The sequence below is a fragment of the Triplophysa rosa genome, linkage group LG9 (assembly GCF_024868665.1).
Source record: "Triplophysa rosa linkage group LG9, Trosa_1v2, whole genome shotgun sequence".
In the NCBI taxonomy this organism is placed as follows: Eukaryota; Metazoa; Chordata; class Actinopteri; order Cypriniformes; family Nemacheilidae; genus Triplophysa; species Triplophysa rosa.
The window spans coordinates 19,150,025-19,174,034 of record NC_079898.1 but is presented as its reverse complement, the minus strand read 5'-3'; the positions used below and the strand labels follow the sequence as shown (position 1 = coordinate 19,174,034).

General features: G+C 38.7%; 2 protein-coding genes and 1 long non-coding RNA gene across 3 annotated transcripts; all 3 read right to left on the bottom strand.

The window, feature by feature from the left end:
• Positions 1–3,996: 3,996 nt before the first annotated feature.
• LOC130559736 (uncharacterized) lies at positions 3,997–6,761 on the bottom strand. Its single transcript, XR_008963610.1, has 3 exons — positions 6,505–6,761; positions 4,587–4,695; positions 3,997–4,495 (listed from the first exon to the last, which is right to left on the bottom strand). It is a non-coding gene; the product is annotated as an uncharacterized LOC130559736 (long non-coding RNA).
• A 6,822-nt stretch (positions 6,762–13,583) lies between these two features.
• Positions 13,584–15,837, bottom strand: rdh14a (retinol dehydrogenase 14a). Its single transcript, XM_057342627.1, has 2 exons — positions 15,560–15,837; positions 13,584–14,697 (listed from the first exon to the last, which is right to left on the bottom strand). Exons 1-2 carry the CDS (start codon positions 15,800–15,802, stop codon positions 14,080–14,082), a joined length of 861 nt encoding a protein of 286 aa, XP_057198610.1. The 5' UTR covers positions 15,803–15,837; the 3' UTR covers positions 13,584–14,079.
• Positions 15,838–16,162: 325 nt separating this feature from the next.
• Positions 16,163–19,637, bottom strand: LOC130559507 (cytosolic 5'-nucleotidase 1A-like). The gene is made up of 6 exons (XM_057342625.1): positions 18,969–19,637; positions 18,664–18,831; positions 18,124–18,253; positions 17,760–17,882; positions 17,477–17,661; positions 16,163–17,357 (listed from the first exon to the last, which is right to left on the bottom strand). The coding sequence occupies exons 1-6, from the start codon at positions 19,089–19,091 to the stop codon at positions 16,992–16,994; spliced, it is 1,095 nt and encodes a 364-aa protein (XP_057198608.1). The 5' UTR covers positions 19,092–19,637; the 3' UTR covers positions 16,163–16,991.
• Between the last annotated feature and the right edge of the window lie 4,373 nt (positions 19,638–24,010).

Here is a 24,010-nt window from a genome sequence, read left to right as displayed (position 1 = left end):
AGAGTTCAGATTTATGTTCACAATTGTTCATTTTTCCTGCTTTATTAACAGGAAACCTCATGTGGCAGCAGATCTGAATTCTGATAAGTACAGAAGAGTTTACGGGCTGGTTGGTGGTTTTGTATTAATGGATAACATGCATATTTCTTTTTTCACACTGGGATTGATTTCTGTGTAGAAATTGACTATAACTTTTAATTCAGTACAAAATGTTTAAAGCCGTGTCATATGAAAACGAACATTATTGAATATTATCATTTGTTTTAGATGTAATGCGATGTTTGTGTCTCCTCTTTGGAAACGCACAGATTTTTTACAAAGCTCATCACTCTGAAAAGTGGGGTGTGCTATGATTGGCCAGTTAACCAGTGCGTAGTGATTGGTCGAATACTGCAAGCGTGTGACGGATATGTAACTCCACTTACCATATTTGGAACATCAGGTTCCCAAGCAATTGTACTGACAGGTACGCCCACCTTACTTGCGTATACATTTGGGCGGTCTTAGTAAAGTCATACCACGAACTGACGTAGATTTGTGGGGGTGTGGTTACACGAGGCGTTTCAGACAGGTCTGGGTGAGCATTCACTTTCAGATAGAATGCATCTTTTGTTCCGACACTTTAATTTTTGCAATTTTATGTGTCTAATACATGCATGGGCAACTTATAACACACCAAAGACACAGAAGAACACGTATTCGTGTAATAATAAAAAACACTTTTGTTAGTTCTGTTGGTTTCAAACAAGGATCACATCTTATGTGTCCACATATAAAGGCTTTAATCAGGATGTTGGTGCATGACAGCTATTGATCTGTCACACAGACTGTACCTTTAAATGTCCCACACAGCTGCAGCTAGTCTCTTCAGTGTCAGTGTCTGTGAGGGGTGATGGAATGATAGAATGAACCCATGACCCCTTCTAGAAAATGCTGATTTGATAGAAATGGCTTCATCCATCTTGCATTAGGGATCACCATTTCTGGATTAAGAATGAGTGGGCAATGCGTCATGCTGAACTTAATAACTCTTGAGTGCTTGGCAAGGCAGAAGAAGGCATTGTTTTTGCTCCAATAAGAGTGTGGTGTGATCTGAGAGCCATGGGGGGAAAACATTGATAGTTGCAAATGAGGAAAAGCAAGATTAGGCAGGTTGGTGGTCATCGAAAACATGAGAAGCGTAAATTCAGTCAAGTGTCTATAATGGATAGATTTCCGTCTTTTTGTAAATGTTTGTGTCAGAAACTGTAGTTAATTATAAATTATAGGTCACATGCAAACATATCCAAAATGTTTCTCCCAAAATGGAGAGGAATAAAGACCTGCGTTGACATATGACCAAAGTACCATGAATGTCCACTAGATGACAGTACAGTGCTGTGAAACAGGACAGAGGAGACACATCAGAAGGCTGCATCACCTACACAGCAAAATCAGCAGTGTTAAAAAAGGTCAAATTAACACTGACAGTGTTTATATAATCCACACTATCAAAATGTGGATTATATACACTGTGAGAGTTAATTTGACATTTTTTAACACTGGCAATTTTGCTGTGTAGAAAGTAACACTGTCGATGTTCTGTCGTTCCGTCTCATCATTGCACTGTTATCCTGCAGTAAGGAACAAAATGTACTAGACCTATACCATTTGTCTTATAATGAGATTATATATAGAAAATTGCTAAAATGTGATACAAAACTCTTTTCTGCCTTTGTCTGATAATGCAGACTTTCCCTCTAATCCTACAAAGATTGTGCTATAATACACCACTCTGTCTGATAATGCATCTCTCAGACAGGCTTGGAACATCTCCAGTTTTAAAATGACAGAAATATAAAAAATTATTAAATAAATCATAGTGGCAAAAACCTTTTTGCCTGCATATGAAAGATCTGCCTGCTATAAATACTCCTTTGTTGTATATGTTCAGGTTAAAAGTGTTTATACATATATATTGTATTTAAGCAACAAGCCCCCAAAAACTGTGGGTTACAGTGCATTTTATAACCGCTAAGGGCGTTGTGGCACGAGGTTTCATAAAATAAAGTAAATATAGTGATATTTAGGCTATATAATGCGGTCAACCATTATAAATGGGGGTATTTTGTAAAGCCTTTGAACTCATCTCAACCAAACAGAATCAAGGACCAGAACTGACCGTTTTATAATTACTGTTATATTATATATTACCATATTTATACAGTAAGCCTGTGTGTGTGTGTATTGTACAGTATGGGGAAGAGTTCTATTTAGCTCCATGTGTTGTGAGTTTAAATGTTTGGCAGTGGAAAAGTGTAGCAACCGATGGTCCAAATTTTCAGGCTAAGAAATGGAAAATAAATCAGACACAAAAAGGGAGGGAGAAAGATGGAGACTGATAGACAATCAGCTGGTGTGAACTTATTTTTTTAAACTGATAATAATAAAATAAACACAGCATTTGACTAACAGGGAACATACTGAAAATGTATTAGTGATGTATTTGCATGAATGGGAGGGCACTTAAAAAATAACACTTTGGCTGAACTTGATTCAATCATTGAGAATGGTTCCACACATTTGAATCAAGTTCTTAACATAAAATGAACATGTAAATTCTACTGGAATGAATCTAAATGAATTGAGCAATCTAAAAAATGTCTAAACAGACTGATTTAATCTGTGGTTAACTATCAAGCAACTTTACACACAAGCATGCTATACATAACTTTTACGAAAAAGCTGATAGAAGCATTTGCATTTACAATGTACAGTAATGCCCTCTGACCAAAGCAACGTAGGCCTATACGATTTTTAATGAGCCTGTTCTCACTGAGAAATGCTTTATAGTCTTCAGCACAGTGGTGACCTCTGAAACCACAAACCTAAAGTATACCAACAAAATACTAAATATAACATCACTTTTTTATCTTAAAAAAACAACACCTTTTCTTCATATACTCTCATTATCCAGTCCTACAGTATGCAATGCATGCTAGAATCACGTAGCCCAAACTCCATCATAACTTGAATGAACATGTTGTGTCAAACTAAAAAATTAAATTTGAGGGCTGTTGAGTATATACTACAGTAATTGTGTGTGTATGTACATAGACATACATATAGCATTTGTTGTCAACTTGGTGTGTGTGTTCTTTCATATTGCAAGACAGAACCAGACAACACCATTAAACCAAGTTTGTCAAAGAAGTGTCAGAATGTGTTTAGATTCGGTGTGTTTACATTAATTAAATCTAAGTGTGTGTATTTTTCTGTACACTTTTGCAGGGGCACTGGTCCAAATCCAGGTCATTAGACTAGCCTGATCTTTTACAGCCACTTTAATGCTAATACTCTTGGCTCTGAGCCCATTCCGACTTGTTTAGAGAAACAGGAATGTTTACACTGGTGTAGGAACACATCCTCTTGATGTAATGTGAATATTTACCGTGACATCACAGACCGTTAAACTGATGTCAAACCATTAGACATGGCATTACGGCCAAGTCCAAATTCAGACTCATTCTGTTCTTTATTAGACCACATATTTACTCGACAACACGCCAAGACCCTTTTTTTGGTCTTGTTCTTGTCATAAACAAATAATCAGAATTCTCTGGCACGTCTTTGAGTGATGATTGCATGGAAAAAATGAGGTGTTTCTTTCCATCTGCACGATCGGATTTTCATTCCTCAGGCAGAAACGAGGTTTTTCCCTATAATCCCTCGGGCTTCACTTAAGAGGTGTTCTGTGTTTTTACTGTCAGCTGTGTGTGCATGAATAGTGTTATCTGTTTTAATAGGTCTTGGTTATAAACAGGCCCAGACATCTTTTTTTTTTACTTTGAAATTTTATGTGTTGATTTTCGGTACATGATAAAATGTGTTAGCTAGAATTTCACTTTAGTTGGTGGCCAAAAACATTGTCATAATAAATGCATGTCCCATACATGTTTATTGTTTTAAGACATAAAGGATCCTTCTTGATGTTCTTTTTCATATTTGTTTCTGAGAAGTGGTACTGTAGTCATTTTTATAATTTTGGGTTATTGAAAGATGCACAACATATTATCAAAGCATATTATTATTATTATTATTTTATTTTCTCCACCTGTTCTTCCCACATTCATTATCTTATTTTATTAATTTCAAACCTAAATCATAAATGCCATACCCTCCCTATACCCTTTTCCTCTCATATTCTTTTTACTCATATTCAGATGTTCATTTTTTCTGACCTGCAGAGGGCGCCCCATGCCTAGATTTAATGAGAGTCAAAGCATGTATGTGCTATACATTTGCTCTCAAGAGATCAAATAGACCTCAGCTGCTCCCTTCTGCTTCTACCGTAATCACAACGCCACAGTCTGTCACGCTACTCGCACAGAGGTCAGGTCATCAGGTGTTCCGGCTCTCTCCGAGAGCTGCGAGGGGCAAAGGTCAGAGTCGCAGGTGGGAGGTCAGCCTGCTGCCCGACACTGTGCCCACCCTCTGCTCTGTAAACTGGAAACATCTGCAGGAGACAACAGAGGAGCGTTACAGGGAGAGAAGGAAAAAGAACATGACATAAATCTTTAAAGATAAGCAAACCAGAGGAGAGGTACCTCTAGTCTCTCCACTCGTTTTCTAAGTGGTTTGTGACCTCATTGACTTCGGCTGCAGCGGGATCCAGTGTGTTTTTATAGGAAAGGTGCTTGCCTTGAACTCAGGTGTCTGTGATTTAGGATACACAGTTGTCAATAAGAGTGATTTTGAGGATTAAACACGGTGATTGCAGGTAAAAAAAATAACGTAAGACCGATAACAGTGTATTCATTCAGATGTTGACAGATTGTATCAATAAATTACCTTTGGTCTGTAGTATCTTGTAGATTTACAGGATAATTAAGGTTATGTTTAGCTTAGATTTATTCAAGATTTCAGGTGGTTTGCATTTGAGTTTGGATTCATTGTTCAGTGCCATGACTCTTCTATGTTTGCTTTGTTATTTCAAGATTTGTGCGTATATGCATGGAATGAATAGATAGTGAAGAAAAACTTCCAATGAGTCCCCAGGAACTTTAAACCTGTTTTAAAAGCATCACTTGAACTTAATTCCAATACTGCATTTGTGTTATTTTAGTTATAATACACTGTTACGCGCTATACTGTTAAAAGAAGCAATATGAAGAATGAGAAAGTGTGTTCAGACTTACATAAACCACAAGGACAAAGAAAAAACTATTAGTTAAACGTTTAAAGCGATCACCCCTCCCACCCTACATGTCTGGCTCCTGTGATGTATGGAGTCCTGGCTCCTTTGTGGAGTGTTCTGGGGACAGAGATACTAAGCAGGCTGCTCTGGTTTAGTGAAGTCAGGCCCCCTGACAGACTCGATCTGACTGCGAATAATAATAAATAGCGTTTCGATGATGCTCAGTGTGAGCATCTACAGAGAGAATGAAACTATTATTGATAAATAAGCAGCAAGTGCATCTCTGTTTGAAACGGCGAGACCTGCAGCTAACAGCTGTGTCTTGCTCCCTGAGAGGCAGAAGAACCTATTTATCCTGTGGTTTCAATGTACAGGAGATACAGACAGACGCTTGTTTCTGCTGATGTCAGGGATCAAAGACATCCTCCCCAAACACACACACATTCCCCCATCCTGCTGTTCTCAGAACCTCTGAGTCCCATCATAAGTGACTCTGATGGCATCTGGTCTGTTGTTCTGTTCCCAGAGGGCTCTTGTGTGTTTTCTGTTTTCTGTTTGCTTCAGCTGATTAATTCCAGTGATCAGTGAAGGAGACTCGCTCTCTCTTCTGGGCTTCCTTAGAACATTAGGCTATCAGAACGGTGAGAGGACCCTACAGCAGGCAGATGAAGATTAATGTGTGTTGATGTTTCTGGAGAGTACAGAAGACACAGCATATGATGTATGTGTAAGTGTGTGTTTCAGAACGGACGCCTGCACATATATGTTCTTTAAAAGAAAAATAGAAGTAGTGAATGAATGAGGAAGAATGAGAGATGATTAACCGAAAAGTAATGAGTTTTACAAAAAGCACAGAACACGCATGACTCAACAGATTTCAGTAGAGTTCAATTTTAGTATGTTGGTTAGGTATTGACGTGATACTAATATTAACATAAATTTACAAAGCACAAACATACAAATTTTAAAATATACAAGTATTTTTCATTGATATATTTTACTAAATTATAAGCAATTTTTCATTGTTTATCTTGCTTTTGTCAGCCATGTTGGATTTCTTTGACTGTGCTTGTCACAGTGCATTCTGGGATTGAGTTAGCTTTTTCTTTAGGTTTCATGTTCATATTTTAGCTTTTCATATATGCTTAGGTCATTTTAGTATTTATTTATTTTTTATGTTGCTATATAATAAAAATTAAAATAAAATGCTGTTTTAGTTTATTTATATTTTTTATTTATTTATTTTAATAATTTTAGTGTCTCAACTTGTGCCAAACTTATTTCAGTTTATTAGGGCAACATTTCAAATTTGTTGTTTATTTACTCACCCTCAGGCCATCCAAGATGTAGGTGACATTTTAGAGTAGAACAATAAAGAAGATTTTTAGGTAAATCCGCAGCTCTCTGTGCTTCATATACAGGATGTAAATGGGGTCTATGCGTTCTAGAGTTCTAAAAGCACATGCATCCAACACAAGCATGATCCCCACAGTTCCTGGTCACACCTTAACGTCTTTTGAAGCGAATCGATTTTTATTTGCAATAAACTGAACGTCATTTATAAAATTATAAGCGGTTTACAGCTTCTGCCAAACGTCCCGATCGCACTTTATGTCGCATAAATGACGTATGCACAGTCTCAAAAGTGAATGGACACCTGTTTGTTTACCACGTAGAGGGAGGACATGTGTGCAGATCTTGTGCAGATCTTAAAAGACATCATTTAGGTGACATGAAGCGATCAGGACGTTTGGTTTCGCTTTAAGGTTTTCATATGATATTTGGGTTATATTTAATTTAATTTAAATGAACAGAAATGCTTCAATTTTTATTTTATTAAGTTATATTTTAGGGGCTTTTAAAGTCCCTGTGAACCGGAAGTTGCAATCGTTTTTACTTCCGTAAAACGGAATTTTGAATGAGAAAATAGTGAGCGTGGCATTTGTTTTCACTGCTAATTGATGGGCTGTATAAAAGTAGCCATTACACATTTTGACAGTTAAAGGGGAGGAGTTAATGGATGCTCCGCCCAAGCCGCCTAACTACTCAATTGAAATGGATAGTCACTAGAGGGAGGAAAATTTAAAATTTCAATAATGAATTTAAAAAAAAGAATTACCCACACTGATAAGCTATTTTCAATCAACCATGCAATATTTCATGAAAAAATAAAAATAGTGATTTTTTATTTCACTGGGACTGGGATTTTTATGCTTCTAATGGGACAGGACAGAAAGCAGACAGGAAAGAGTTGTGTAGAGACAGGGCAGCGAGATCGGCAAATGACCATCGAGACATGTCGAACTCAGGTCACCATCATAACCACGGGGCTATCGGTGCCAAATAGTTTTAGTTTTAATAAACTATAATACCCTTGGTTAAATTGTGTCTATGATGCTACTGGCAGCTTTCTGTAAATATTAAAAAAATATTGCATAAGGTTTTCTATAAGTTTTCATTGGGATAGTAGTGCTTGTGTGCATCCCTGTGTGAACGAGCGTGTGTGTTTAGGGCAGGAAGCGCGCACGTGCGTTTGTTTCTGCGTGCATCTGTAGGATGGGAAGCTGATCTGCGCTTTAGCGCTCCTATCACTCAGCAAGAGGTCTACTTTAACCCTCCCTGTTATTAATGGCCACCCAACACTGAGCTGCAATAAGTGCATGAGAAACGGCAGAGAGGAGTAATTTGTTGCGAACAAGGCCAAAGGTTGAGGAGTTCAGACGGGAGAATCTTCTGGGCACTCCGGAGAGAGATGGTGGACAAGAGGAGGACAGGGGGCCAAACCAAACATGCTCGGCTGTCTCTCTCTCTCTCTCGCTCTGCTCATGGTGGATCTGGCATACGGCCAGTACACATTAAGTGAGATGATGACAGACAGAGATAAATAACCCGCACATTAATCATAAAGAGAAACAGAGAGAGGCCAAATGAAAGAGTGGTCAAGCAAGGAAAGGTGTGAATGACGGAGATGGGAGAGATTCTTCTGGAATAACCAAGATCTGGTCCATCTAGGACAACAGAAGCTGGAATAATCATAACAAATGACCCCTGTTTACAAAAATACCTGACAGTTTTGTTCACAATGCAGCAGTGGAACTCAACGAAGAAGCCGAGACCACCCACAGTTGTACAATTGCTGGTATTTGGGAGCATTTCCTCAAACCTGCTACCAATTTTGCTCCTAATCTGCGGCTCTGGCCACCTCTGGCTTTTCTGATGGTGTAATTCATGATTTCAGTGGAACGTGGATTCTGTCTGGCAGTATGCAACAGCTCACAGTATGTTAAGCCGCATGCAGAGAGTTGCTTTTAGATATTGCTCCTTTTCAGAGATTCTGCGGTTTTCAAAGGAGACTGTTGGTCTATAAGTCTATTATTGAACAGTTATTTTGAGATGCTGATTTGCAATATTGGTGCAATTCTGGTTCCAAACTATATAAAAATATATATTAATAAATTAGGGGAATCCTGGCTGGATGCTGAAACTGTAAATATATTCTCATTACAAGTATAAATTAACGAAACCACCAACAACCAACAAAATTATTTTTAAAATATGAATTCAATGCAATGGCAGTACATTATGCCAGAAATAAATGCTTTTTGGGGCTGCTCTACAATACTGTATATCTACATTTTGATAGCCGGCTCACATGTTGACCGGGCCACCGGAAAAGTCTTGGTGCTCTCTACAGCCAGTCCATCTATTCTGTTATCTGTACTTTAATCGTGGTCATGCACTCAACCAAAACCACGTACAAAACCCTAAATTCATTCTTTCTTCCTCACGGCCTGCTATAAGCACCTCTCAGACTGAGATTTAAAACTAAAGTTGTGTTTGTGTTGGAGGCGTCGTATGTTTTTGCTCTTAGATGAGCACTTGGACAAGAATCATCCCTCCATTTCTATCTACACCAATGTTGAGGATTTGTAAATCATGACAAAATGGTGCCCCAGAGTTTATATTAATGGCTTACATCTCACTTAAGAGCACTTTATAGACCGTTTTGAAGAGTTTCCTGTAAAATGATTTGATCTTCTACACTCTTCCCTCACACACGCTCTCAGATTAGAGGTTTCCATCAATTGCGCTCTATTTTTATGATGTGCACACCATATTGGATTGTAAGTATCTCCAAGCTATTCTGAGAAGAGGTTTGGATGCTGATATGCATTCATTTAGAAAACTAAACAGGTATGTCTCTTATTATAGCCTACTATTCATGTTTTTGCTTTCGAGTTTCTGTTTGTTTTGAACTTGACACCTGACGTCATTGATGCATAAATTACATTACAGTTCACCCAGAAATTAATATTCTTTCATCATTTACTCACCCTCTTGTCATTTCAAACCTGAATGACTTACTTTCTTCTGCAGAACACAAAATATATTTAAAGAATGTTGGTTACCTAACAATGGTTTACCCATTGACTTCTATTGTACAGACACAAAACCAATGCAAGTCAATGGGTACCGCCGTTGTTCGTTTACTAACATTCTTCAACATATCTTCTTTTGTGTTCTGCAGAAGAAAGTCATACAGGTTTGAAACGACAAGATGTTGAGTAAATGATGACAGAATTTTCATTTTGGGGTGAACTATCCCTTTAAAGGGCTATTCAAAGTTACCTAAAGAGTTAAGAAGGGCACAAAAATAATGACTGAGTTTTTACGTTTGGGTAAACTATCCATTTGTGTGTTTATGACAATAACAAAACAATAAATCGGGTCTTTTCAACTTTTATGTAGTAGATTCATTTGTGTGTCTTTATGTTTTTGATCAACATTTTAGGTGCAGGATACCATTCATATACATTAAAGCATTCAACAAAACTAAAGTATCAGAATTCACAATAAATAGCTTGCGATCTTCGAATCTGTTGCATGGCATCCCAGTAAATCAGCAGGCTAAGGCCAAACAGATCACCTTATTCAGGAGCTGCCTTTAAAATAATGTTGTTGAAACTCAGCTGCCTCCTAAGGGACCATTTGAACCTTACATTGTTCGTATGTTAAGCAACTCTTGGATTTACCAGTCTGGTTAACATGTAGATAAATACACACTCAGGTCCCAAGAAACCGTCCAGAACGCGCTGCCAGTACAATCTGAGATTTGTCTACGAAAGTCTTCAGTTATCATCTTAAATTTGGCAACATTCATTTTCATACTTCGGGAAATCTACACATTTCCCATGAAGAGATTTACACCTCAAGAATCATTTCCATGTGTGAATGTGATGGAATAATGCAGAAAAATGCTGAAATGTTTTCCTTATCCTGCTACAGACCAAAATGTTTCTTCAAACCCGGAGAAAAACTCGTTTTGTTTTGAAGAGTGTGTCAAAACACAGAGATCCACCTCAGGGGAAAAACTTCACCGTAACCCTGTACACACACAACCCAAGGCCAGGTCACTACTCCAGAAGACCAAGCAATCAATCAATTTACCTGCTAAAATAAAGAATAATAAATAAATTGAAAAGATGTTTTTGTTTCGTGCACACGCAGCTTCTGTGCCAGCAGATCTGTGTTTGTTCTCCTGAAAGTGTTTTCGCTCAAGTTTTGTAAGCTCTTGTTAAAGTGATAGTTCACCCCAAAAGAAAGATTCTATCGTCATTTACTCACCCTCTTGTCATTTCAAACCTGTATGACTTTTTTCATCACACATTTTGAAGAATGTTAGCTAACAAAAGTTTGTTATAAGAACGTTCCTTAGAGGTTTTTCATGTTTTTGAAAACGTTTTAAAAACATACAAAATGTCCAGTTTTTTTAATGTTTTAAGAACGTTCCCAGCTAACAAAAGTCACTATCATGGTGATCAGTGTTCCCTTGAGTTGAGTTCTTGTCCCTTCATTCTCATGTGTTAGATTTTTTGGCGTGTCGTAACTATGTGCATGTTATGTACTGTTGTTATGGCAATGCAATGAGAATCTAATCCAATGGAGTTGGTTGGTGGTCATTAAAATCACCATCATCTTGTGGTTAGATCTCATCTGGACTGATTGCTGTGTTGTTGAAAATAGTCTGCAAGAAAATAGTTAGATCAGGGAATTTTATTTGCATTTTGATGTCTAAAAAGATCTGTGAAATCTGGATGTAAATATAAACTTAATCCGCAGCAGGATTTAGACAAACACAGACAATCAAGAATCAGTGTATGAATCTCAACAATGGTGACAATCATCAAAAGAAAACTTAATGCTGCAATGCATGCTGTGTAACATCTTAGTACAAAACTCATTCATGATTCCCAGCATGCATTACAGTTGATCTGTTTATCAGAATTAGTTTGTTGATTGTCGCCATTGTTGAGACTCATACACTGATTCTTGATGTCTGCGTTTGTCTAAATTCTGCTGTAGATTTTTTTGCATCGTGTTTTCACAATTTTGCTAGACATCAAAATGCAATCAAACTCCCTGATATTATATTGTTCTTTCAGGATTAAGAACACAATTAAAAATTTATATTGAGTGAATCAAAATGCAACATGATGGTGCTTGTAATGCCCACCAACCAAATTCATTGGATCTCATTGCATTGCCATAACAACAGCACATCACATGCACACAGTTACAACACGCCAAAAAACCTAACACATGAGAGTCAAGGAACAAGAACTCAACTCAAGGAAACACTGATCACCATGATGGTGACTTTTGTTAGCTGAAAACGTTCTTAAAACATTAAAAACTGGACATTTTGAATGTTTTTAAAACGTTTTCAAAAACATGAAAAACCTCCAAGGAACGTTCTCTTAACAAATTTTTGTTAGCTGGGTCACTTGCATTGGTTTTGTGTCTGTACAATATAAGTGAATGGGTGCCAGTGTTGTTTGGTTACCAACTTTCTTCAAAATATCTTCTTTTGTGTTCTGCGGATGAAAGAAATTCATAAAAGTTTGAACTGACAAGAGGGTGAGTAAATGATGACAGAATTTTCATGTTTGGGTGAACTATCACTTTAAGTTTCTCTGAGGAACGTTTCAGGCTGGCCTGAAAGGTTACAGGTTTGATCTGAGGTTGGGGTTAACCTGACACGGGAATTACCAAAATATATATTTTTAAATTATCATTGCATCCCAGGTAAGGTCTTATTCACATGTTGCCAAGCAGTCAGTATGGCTGGTGTTATAGTTTCTTAGGATGTCTTTTAGCCTTAATCTATCCAGTCTGTTTATTGTTTGAAATAGATCACATTTAGCATCGTCATTCATTTTATTTATATGTATTGTTCATATCAGATTAAAATCAGTTTTCATTACAGAAATGCTGTGTGAACAGGTGAGAACCGGACAAAACAAAAGCCACATGATAATTTTTAAATGGGACTTGGGTTCTGGTGCCTTCATCGTGCTCAGAATCAATCAGTAAAACCTCTTTTTACTATGAAAAAATAATGTGTTCGTATCTCCCTTCCATCCCCCTATCACAGAAAACAAACACGAAGGATAATAAACGAGAGGGGAGTTCTTGTGTTTGACTTGGATGTGATGTCTAGCAAAAATGGTGGGAAAAGATGCTGGCCGCTGGTTTGCACTCAGAACCGAGGTGAGGTGAGCAAAGCCCAACAGGAGAAATACTTCACATCATGCCAAACCACAAGATAAGATACAAGGGCTTTCCCATGAATTCCAAAACCTATACGGCTCTTCTCCCTGATGTAGGAAAAAATAGGATGAAATAGAAAAAACATGACTCTAATCAAAGCTTCACTTGTTTGGCAGCTTGGCACACTGTCGCTGATGTGGCACCGTTTCTAAACGCGTCATTAAAGCCATTAACTTTAGTAATTTCCCCAATTTTCTTTATTTCAAATACAAACAGTCTCCAGCTTCTACGGCCAAGCGCTCCGAGACCTCCCGTTTCACGGGGAGCTATCAGATGAATGCTGGGATATCTCAGGGGCTTTTTGGCCAATCGGAACATTCTCTAAATGATCCCGAAACAGTCCTAATGGCAAACACAGGGAAAAGCATTAGGTGCCCGTCGAGACTGCTAAGGCAAAACATTCAAGGCAATCATGAGAGACACGTGTGAGGGAAGTGTGTACTTTCTTTGTATGTGGGTCTACGTGAAGGCAAGTAGTTGAATTGTAGTGTAACAACTCCTAGAACGGTTAATTAGATGATAAGTGAACTGAAAGCAGAGCGGGTTATTGATCTAATTCCAAAATTGTTTTGCTAATGAGCCCCTCCATAACAACCATCAGACTATTTTTCAATTATATAACCGTGGCTGAGCTCTATTTAAAATCTGAACGATGTATTTATAGGGCCAAGAAGGCTCCTAAAAGCATTTCTGTTTTCAAAGAAAAACAAACAAATCTAAAGGTACAGAGGAGATTACCGTGATTACAAGAATTAACAATGTTTAACAGGAAAGCAGCTGGAGCTCAAAAATACTGTCGAAAAAGACACAAAGGTTAAGTATTTTATTTTATATTTTGTCATGGGAAAAAAGAATGGTGTTAATTGTGCACACAACAACAAATTTGGGTTATAACCTTTTTGAGTGTAAAGTAACTCTAAATTTAGTTATTACTCTCAAGATAAAAAGCAAAGCAAAACTCTTATATATTTGAAATGTATACTGTAAGTTTGCTACAGTGCTTTAAGGCATCTTAAGGAACAAATGCAAATAACACTGTAGGATTATTATTTAAAGTGTATAATTATGGCAAAACAAGCTCTCTCTTGTGGTTGTTAGGTTAAGTACATTTTGCTTGTGTTGAATGGACCATTCTTCCCAAAACACTTGATGGCAAATGTAAAAAAAGGTGATTTTATTACTTTGTATTTTGAAAGCACTATCAACACTGCGAAATAGTTGTAGTTCTTTAAGATGGAGAGGAGCAGCGTGCATTAGTAAGTGACTGCCGTTAGACTAATGCTTAAATTCTTTCAGCCTGTGAGACCCACCATCACTTCACTAATGTCCCAGAGTTTCTTGGCCACCTCCTCATCTGTGGCCTTCTCCAACAGTTGCTCCTCCTGGCAGTTAGCAAAGCACTTCCCTTGAACACCCTCCACATCTGGTGAGCAGGCCAGGTAGATAGAAGTCTCCGCTCCCTGCTCTGGGGACTTGAAGAAAGCCCAGGAAAGCAGATTAAACAGAGGCTTCACCAGCAGAGGGATGTAGACATGCCTGCCGAGATTAGTTCTCACAATCCCAGGGGTCAGAGCATTTACAGTCACTCCTGTCTCTTCTAGTTTGTGGGAGAGCTCTAGCGTAAAGAGGAGATTGGCTAGCTTACTCCGCGAATAAGCGAAGGCTTTGTCGTAGCTCTGCTCACTGTTCAGGTCATCAAAGTTAATATCGCTATATTTGTAGAGCTTTGAGGACACCACTATGATGCGGCTTGGGGCAGAGCGTTTGAGGAGGTCCAACAGGAGGTTAGTGAGCAAGAAGTGGCCCAGATGATTGACAGCAAACTGCATCTCATAACCATCTTCTGTTTTGGTGTAAGGGCACTGGTAGATTCCAGCATTGTTGATCAGCACATCAAGTCTGTGCTCTTCCTGTTTGAGAAACAACAGAAGTGGCAAATTGTAAAGATTAAGATTATAGAGAAAAATAGAAAGAGTTTTTTTCATGTGCACTGTGCAGCAATAACGGTGGAATGAAAAAGCGTAGCCCTAAGTATCTCTGAAACTTTATACAGTGTTAATTTAATCATTAAATGACAAAAATATTTTGAAATTATTTTGTAAACAACATTGGTCGTCCGAGGAAGAACTACCAACAAAAATTAACCATGGTTTTACTATGGTAACGATATAATTTTTAGTAAAACCATGGTAACCACGAATTCACCCTTATTTAACATGACATTTGTGGTAAAATTATGGTAATACACATGGCAATCAATTCATAGTTACTTATTTTACTACAATTAAACCATGGTGATTTGTAAAACAAAACTAAGTATCAGTGGATGGCTGTAGGCCTTACCTGGTATTTTGTTACCAGACTGTATATAATCATGTTAATTGCTTTTTTTACTATTTGAGGCATATGATGACAATGATAAAGTGGTGGCACAAAAAAACACGCAGAATTTGTTGGGAATATAATATATTCAGTCTCCTGGTATGTACATTTAAAGCTAGTAGCACAACGCCTCGTTTCCCCGCACCGTAGTTCAGTTATTTCCATCCCTACACCTATCACGTGCATTTAATGAAGTTCGAGAGAGCGCGCGCATTCACGGTAAAGTTGGACCGAGTGGCTTTCTCGCACCCTTCCTTGGTGTTCATCTGACCTCTAGTTGTAAACAATTAACGTTACCTCGTACTATAAAACGTGTAGCCTATTACATTGGTTTAGTTGTCTAATATGATAAACTGAGCACTGGTTACGAGGCTGAACACAGTAAAATACCTTGAGAATCTCTTCGCAAAAGCTACGAACAGATTTAAGCGATGCCAGGTCCAAGAGTTTGATCACGAGCTCCCCGCAGTCGGGCCCGGCCTCCTGCTGGATCTCCTGCGCTGCTTTCTCTGCCCGATCTCGGTCTCTACATGCCATGATCACCCGGCCCTGACGCCGCAGCAGTTCCGTGGCCGTGGCTTTGCCAATGCCACAGTTTGCCCCCGTGACGATAATAGTTTTGCCAAGCAACATGTCGACGCTTTTGTCAAACTGTATGTGAAAGGGAATGCTTCACATCCGATTCCGATCGTTCTGAGTCCATCTACAACGAGTTCGCGAACAGGTTTGTAGTTGTAAACATTCGTCAGTGTGGAAGTGATTAAAAACTACACTACCCATAGGCGCATTGCGGCGAGTTAAACGCATGCGCACTGAGCTTTGTGGACGCAAACGTTTCTCGTTTCTTTTTCTGTGTATATTATTTTATTATGTGTATTGCATTGATACATATACATCGATATCTTCATTAAAGAGCCGTGGTCGCAAATCAAATAATGAATCAAATGTAAACGATACATAATAAATCATTAGGCAATGGTTTATAATCAAGAATCAATCTAGTGTTTATTGCAAGACATTTGAAAGTTATGCAGACAAAACAAATGTGAAAATGCTGAAGCAATATTTCACACCATATGGTAAATAAAAAGTTTTTTGTCTAAAATGTCTTGGGAGTAACACATGCTAAGTAATTCTTTACATTCCTCGCTATTAAAGCATTTACATAGGGGTCATGTTGCAAGGTCTGTGGGGAAGTCTGGTAGGCCACACAAGGGTCACAAATTCAGCAGTGCACATGCTACAAACAAAAAAGTGCATTGAGCAGTGAAAGTCTTAAACTATACAATAAAACCATATATAATAACTATATATAACAATAATAATATATATAATAACTATATAATTAAACAGTATATACAGCCAAACTGTATTTTTCCTGAGTTCATTAATAGATTTAAATAAATATTGTACAGCAAACTTGATTAAACAGGTTAAAAATATCTAATTGCACATTTTCTTAAAAACAAAGGCTGTATGTAGTTAATAACCTCACAGTTCCGATGGATTAGTACAGTACACAATCTGGGTAATCCACTTGGTATGTGGATTTTGTGCATATTATGGGTTCATGATACTGTATGATAATGTTTAGGATTAAAACCAAACCAGGAAAACATATTTAACAATCTGTAAAGGTTTAAAATACCCTTAAAAGGTAAAATTAAATTATACTTTCTAGGATCTCAAATTAATTATTAATAGAAGTAAATTTATAGGTATATTTGAGGTATTTTAGAGATAAAATAAACAGTTGACACTGAATGTTTAGGTATGTACTGTAAAGAGATGAGATGTAAACTTTTGCCATCAAATCTTTTCCTTATTTTTCCACGTCACTTGTGTCTATGCGTTTTCCTTTATGGTATTTTTGTCCAATCCCATAAGGCACATGGGCGGCGATGGTCCCAAGCTCCTGGGCTCCCTCAACATGAAACATCTGATCATCAAAGAAGATGTGAGGCCTGATCTTTTTAAGGAGAGGTCCCTTAGGAGCGCCAGCCAAAAAGAGGGCCTCATCTACCTCCAAGCCCCAGCTCCGTAACGTCTTCAGGACACGGACTCCAGCACTGGCAGCGCTTCGAGCTGTGACCAGGTAAGTGCGGACTGGGCAGTTAATACGCTGGTTTTTCACATAGAACTTGCGCTGAAGTTTACCCAGTGCCTCCAGGAAGCATTTCAGTGGACCCTAGAGGACAATAATATAAACGCTTATAAAGCAACACCAGCAAATATCGAGTCAATTTCATATACTCTGCATAATTAGTTAACAGAAGTATCTGTTTTATATTTTCAGCCTTAGTCTACCTGAGCGAGAGGCTTGTTCTCGAACTCTTTCTCATGCTCAAAAAAGGTGTCCAATCCATGTTCCTTCACAATAATCTCAGACTCGTCTGAAAACAGAACAGCATCTCCATCGAAGGCTACACGTAATTGTGTGTCAATGAGCTCGTTCTCATTGTCACAGGTGAACATTGTAGCGGCTGCTATTCCTGTGAAAATGTAAGGAGGATTTAGCTTCGCATTTACAGAATGTAAAGATTCTGGCATGATGGAAATGTAAAATGCATGTCGTGCGAATGTAAAATACCTTCTTCGATGGCTTCTTGCACCTTTTTTGAATCTTTAGACAGGTAGAGATTGGTCATGTAGGCCTTTAGGTAACCAATTGGACTCTCCCCACCCGTCATGCAAAATCTCTCAATAGTTAAATCTACGGAGAGAATTGAAATCATTTTTGTTTACTGTATATAATATACAGGTATTTATTAAATATTTTAAAATAAGAAACTAGTTTGATGATGATGATCGTGTTTGTTAAGCCAGAATATAAATGATGTTTATAGGTTAAATTATAGTGAATGATATCAGTCTCAACCGGATAGGGATTATTGCTCTGAGTCACCGTGAACAGAATTCCACATTGTATGGACCTTGATGTTGTCTGTCAATACCGTAGTAATTGATGCTGTTGATGAGGCGAACTCCGACCTGGGCGTGGTTATTAGTCACCAGCACAATATCAAACAACTCCTCGCTGTCTGGGTACAGTTCCCGCAAGCGAGCGTTTACATTCATCAGTGCCTGTTAATTAGAAACAAACGTGAGTTCCTCATAGAAGAAAAATGACAATGGTCTGTGTTTGAGACCTGCCCTACAGTGTAATGCCTTCACAGTAAAAAGTCCCTGTATGAAAACTAGTGGTGGCACAAATTTATTTTCCATCACAATGTTTAACAGATATTCAGTCAGTTCTGCTGGAGATGCATATACTGTATATTGCCTAGCAATGCTATGACCTTGAAACTATGTTGTGTCACCTACTGTACATATTTGAGTATTTGTAGCAGGGATTGGAGCTGTACTGTATAGTATCGCGTTACAGAATAGCATCAGGTTCCTAACAGGTGGTGACGGTGGTAGTGGTTGAAGATCAAGCAGTTTTGTGAACGTTGAAAATCGTTTTGTAAAAGCTATTAAGCTAAACCTGTTACCTTTACGAAAGGGAAAGCGATCCCCGGTGTGAACGGCTGATCCTCGAGCTCCAGCTGATGCATAACGTACCTTTCCAGCCCCTCATCTTCAAACACCTTCCTCTCCTTCACCATGTTAAACAGCGTACGAGAGGACACAGCAATCGTTACAGCGTTGCTGGGTTTGGGCTGTGCATCAAGGCAAATATTCACCACATCAGTAAATGATAAACAAGGCGATTCGTGCTTTTATTTACTGGGGGCGCTGTCATTCGCACACGGAAGACCGTACAGTATGTCACAGTATCCGGAAAAACATCGCTTACCGGACGGGGCTTCTTGGTTGTTTTCAAATCGTCATATAAAGCTTTGACAGCTGCCCAGTCTTTTTCATCGCTGTTGTCGGAGTTTGGCTGTCCTCCTTTTTGAACCCGTTCATGTCTGCTCATATTTGTATTCACGAGTTCGCCTAGGCAAATAATAATAATGGTGTCAGGAAAATGCTGATAGCAGGGGTAGGTAAGATATGCGTATTTGGCGTGCTGTCCAGGGGGCGGGCTCCGAGCTCGCCGATTCCTTCCGACCCCGGAACACTCCCCCCCTGATGGGGGCGAGTGCGCCGAGCTCGGAAATGGCCCGAACCCAGAGCTCACCCCCCGGGGTCCTGCTGTGGAAAGCGAGTTCGGGGAGATCGGCCGGGGAGGTGGAGGGATGTTGCATTACTGTAGAGAAGGCGCATGTAAGAATTCTGGTCTTATTTATGCGGAGGCTCGCTTGAGCTGATAGGGTGAAAATCGTGATTGCTGGTAGCGAACCAGCCGGGTTTGATTATGAGCTCCGGCTTCACCTGAATTTTGTTAACGAAACTCGTTTGGATAGATGACGTGGTTGCCAATGGTGAACCGGCCGAGTTTGATTATGTGCTCCGGCTTCTCCCGAACTTTGTTAATAAAACATCATTTCTGGTTAAGCGCTGAATTAGAGTGTCTTTGCGTCCCTGCGCGAGCTGAACTAACGCCCGTTTTATGGGATTCCTTTTGTGCCAATAAAAATGAACGCAAACTTTTAAAAAACGTACAAAAATATACAATGAGAAAGAAAAAAAACACTTTGATAATGAAAACAATAAACTCAATTGCAAGAATGTGACATGATTTTCAAATAAACTGCTATTTTTCTTAACAATTTTCTAAGTTTCGTTTTTGCAAATAATAGTTTTGAATTCGCTGCTAGATTTTTCATTTGCGCTTTCCGAGTTTTCGTTTACGCTTCTCAATTTTTCGTTCGCCTTTCTGGCACAAACCTCACGTGTGGGCGGGACTTATGGCCGCTTTACGCTGATTGGCTAGTGAGTTTTTGATTGATAGCTCCATGACAAGGAAGTCGATACTGAAGACAGTACAGTGCAACGAATCTTAGAGAACGATCTGCACGCTGTTATCTTTATTGTTTGTACTTAAAACTACTTTCTTATTTAGTTAGTATATTAGTAATTGGTATTTGAAGTTGGTAAGTCACGCGCGGTGTGGATCCAAGCATCCTCCTCATCCTCAGATAAATTAATGTAATTCAGATAATAAAGAAAATCACTAAAAGTTTTATTCCTGTACAGTAGCAATTCTGTCTTTACTTAGCTCGTTCATTGTGTGCTTTATATTTTTTGTCAGGTATTATTTTATGGACTATTAAGATTATTTTCTTAAAAAGGAACGAACAACTTGCATTATAACATCCAATAAAGACACATTACAGATTATTGGGTTGTGAGAAATTAACGTGCTAAATGAAAACATTGCTGCATAGCTACTGTACAGAGAAACTTTTAACGATTTTATTATCTCGGTTACAATTTTATTATCTCGGTTACAATACCTGAGGGTGACTTGTGTCCAGCTGAGGAGGAGGATGACCATGTCGCTCTTGCATACAGTCTCTTTTTAAAGAATTAAGTCCACTTATAAGTCAAGTATAACTCATCATGGTGAATGTACAGTATTAAACCCCTTTCTTTACATTCACAGAAAGTACACCTCATAAAACACTACCAATACATTCAAATGACGTTTATGTTTTTTAAACGCTACAACAAAACAAATTCATAAGGTGACACAATTAGAGGCCTTTAGAATGATTTATTAATATAGTCTGCCTCTTGCAAACAACAATTTCATTATGTATTTACACACCTACATAAAACAGGTTAAAGAAAAGCAGAAGAGAGACTTCTTAAACTATAAACAAACATTTAAAGATAGAAACAATACATAAAATGCCACCACGATTATAATCTATAAATTAGAAATATGAACTGGAAGCATAACACTTTATTGTATATCTCCTCAAAACTCACTAGGCATCTCGTTTTCCTGGTATCATTGTAATTATAATTATAGACTGCTGTCTTGACGGCCTCTAAACCCACGTAAAGTTGCATGTGAATATGGCTATCTATCCTGTCTTTACTCGACGTTGGCTTGTTGTTACGGCGTGATAGAGCCTGGAAGCGTGTCCTACTTTTAAGTGTGTGAAAGTTGGCAACCCTGCTAATATACTAACAAAATAAGAAAGTAATTTAAGTTCAAACACTAAAACAATACAATACAGAAAACCGCAAGCAGATTGCTCTCTAATCCGCTGCACTGTCTTCAGTATCGACTTCCTGGTCAGGGAGCTGTCAATCCAAATCTCACTAACCAATGAGAGTAAAGTGGCCATAAGTCCCGCCCACATGTGAGTTTTGTGCCAGAAAGGCGAACGAAAAATTGAGAAGCGTAAACGAAAACTCGGAAAGCGCAAATGAAAAATCTATTATTTGCAAAAACGAAACTTAGAAAATTGTTAAGAAAAATTGCAGTTTATTTGAAAATAATGTCACATTCTTGCAATTGAGTTTATTGTTTTCACTATCAAAGTGTTTTTTTTTCTTTCTCATTGTATATATTTGTTCGTTTTTTAAAAGTTTGCGTTCATTTTTATTGGCACAAAAGGAATCCCATACCGTTTCACATCGCACGCTTAACGGTGCGTTTTCCACTGGCGCGGAGCAGAGCAAGCGTTTTCAATTCATTTGTATGAGAGCTGAGCTTGACGCTCACGTGTTGCATTATGGGACCGACAGCGGGGCGGAGAAGGCATTGGGAGCATCAAAAAGTTAGGCTCTTCTTAACTTTATGCAAATATCAAGCAACAAACGCCGGGCAACAGCCAACCGCTGTAAACAGTAGGCAAGCCAAGATTATGATGTATGTTTCCGACTGCTTGCAAATGGTGGATTCATTTCGGAGGCGTGTTAGCGTAAAATTAATGACTTGCCTCAAAGCAATCGTGTCTCAGCATTGCCAGCAGCACGCTCTTCTGTAGTGGAAATTCACCGTAAAGCATCGTTCACATTACAAGCGACAAAGCGACATGATCCCATTCATTTCAATGGAGAGCTGGCGACTTCCGGCAACACGAGCAGTCCCAACCATTGGCGACCGGATGGGCGTGTCTAGCCACGCGACAAAGTTGAGAAATCTTCAACTTCATGCAAATAAAGAGCGACTTTCAGAAGCGACAGCCAATAGGAAGATGGTAGAGCTAACGTGAACAGTGGACAGCCAATAGGAAGATGGTAGAGCTAACTAGTGATGGCCGGTTCACAAACTATTCGTTCTTTTGAACCGGTTCTTTTCAGTGATCCAGTTCACCAAATCGGACTGAATCGTTCTAAACTGGCCGGTGGTCCGAGAGGGCCTTGAACCGTCGAATGATTCAGTCAGCGATGACAAATCAATCACGCTAACCAGCAGGCTAACATCCACAGTCCCTCTAAAAGAAGGCAGTATTTATATGGTATAGGCTATACCCGAAGCAGCGTGCCTCGGAGGAGCGCGTTTCTCCGCAGCCGGCCTCAGCAGACTGAGAAACAAACTTTCATTTCGATATGATTTATTTTACATGACAAAGCACATGTTTTTTCAATAAAGAAACTCAGCTCGATGTGGATGGAGCATATTATAACCTACGTATATCCAGTGCTTTTGTGTTGCATATACCGTATACGTTCTGCACAGTTAGCCGACTGTGTGAGTTTCATTGTAATTGAGAATCCGTAAATGTGCATTAAACAGCCTAATCAATTGGCTTTTATTTTCATTATACAATTTAGCTTAAGATGGCTGTATGTAGGCTATAGGCTATCCTTTTATCATGAAGGGAAAAACGTTTCGTTCTAATTGCATCTTTGCTGCTTGTTGTTCTGTAATTACCAATAAATAAGTTATAAAAACAGGACTATATTTTCCTTTTAAAATGCCGTTTTTGTCATCTAAAAAAATCTATATAATAATAACTCAACAACAGCTTTTTTTGTCAGCATTTCCCTTATTGTTTCTGTATGTGAACAGTCTCCATCATTTTTAGATTTTTGATCATCAAAAGCTTATTGCGTTTTATACTGAATGCATGCAGCATGTACAGTCTATATGTAAATAGAAAAACAAACGCGCTCGTATGGGAAATAATTTATAATCAATAAAAACATACTCACAACAGCCACTGTACAGTAAGCAGACTTAGCCCGAAGCTGTTACATGCATTAAGGCCTTATACCGGTTGGCTTGTTAATAAGCGTTTCTTGTCATTTAATCAGTTGTCAGCAACAGGGAAGTGTTCCGACATTTAAAAACATGACCCAATAAACCAACTCAAAAGGAACGAAGAATATGGTCGGACCGCGGAGTCGAACTCCTGCGATACTATGCTGCTGCCGCGGTCCATTGCGCTACCGAGGCTGACACCTTCATGAGAGAAGTCGATGCATTTTACAAACATGAGTTGTACACAGAGTCATGAACGTACACACTCTAAAAAATATGCCGTTTGTGCACATTATGATAAACGAAAAGGAGGAAAAACGTGCCCAATGTAGAAATATTACATAATGAAAGTCTAAACATTATTCGCATTAAAGTTAAAAATAGGAAACGTTATTCAGATCGACATTCTACTACACAGGTCTTTCTGTTCATTGGGCTGGACTGTGTAGAAAAGGCGGGGCTGATTTTAATATTATAGAAAACGCCACTTTTACGGCGTCTTTCATACACGGAAGCGCCGTCGTTTACGCCGTACTATGGAAGTCCAAACGGCGAAATGAATGGCGTTTCGCATTGCACTTAAAACGCCGTTATTAACGCCGTTTCTACGGCGAAAACGCCATAATTTACGGCGCATGCGCTACAAAACGCCGTACTTTGCGGCGTCTGTAAGTCTTAAACGGCGTAAAACCAGGCGTCTTCTGAACACCAGGCATCTGGTTGATGGCGAAATATGACCCAAACGGCTTTCCATAGAACTGCGCTCGAAGTGCGTGGCGGCGTCGCGG

Bases quoted from the DNA above. Each gene is read 5' to 3' on its own strand.
- rdh14a (XM_057342627.1), bottom strand. From the start codon at position 15,802: ATGTTGCTTGGCAAAACTATTATCGTCACGGGGGCAAACTGTGGCATT. The intron at 14,698-15,559 runs GTATTTTACTGT...TTTCTCAAACAG, and splicing joins TTTGCGAAGAGATTCTCAAG to GAAGAGCACAGACTTGATGT.
- LOC130559507 (XM_057342625.1), bottom strand. From the start codon at position 19,091: ATGAGCAGACATGAACGGGTTCAAAAAGGAGGACAGCCAAACTCCGAC. The intron at 17,883-18,123 runs GTATTGACAGAC...TTCTCTCCGTAG, and splicing joins CAACAGCATCAATTACTACG to ATTTAACTATTGAGAGATTT. The intron at 17,358-17,476 runs GTAGACTAAGGC...ATTGTCCTCTAG, and splicing joins AGAACAAGCCTCTCGCTCAG to GGTCCACTGAAATGCTTCCT.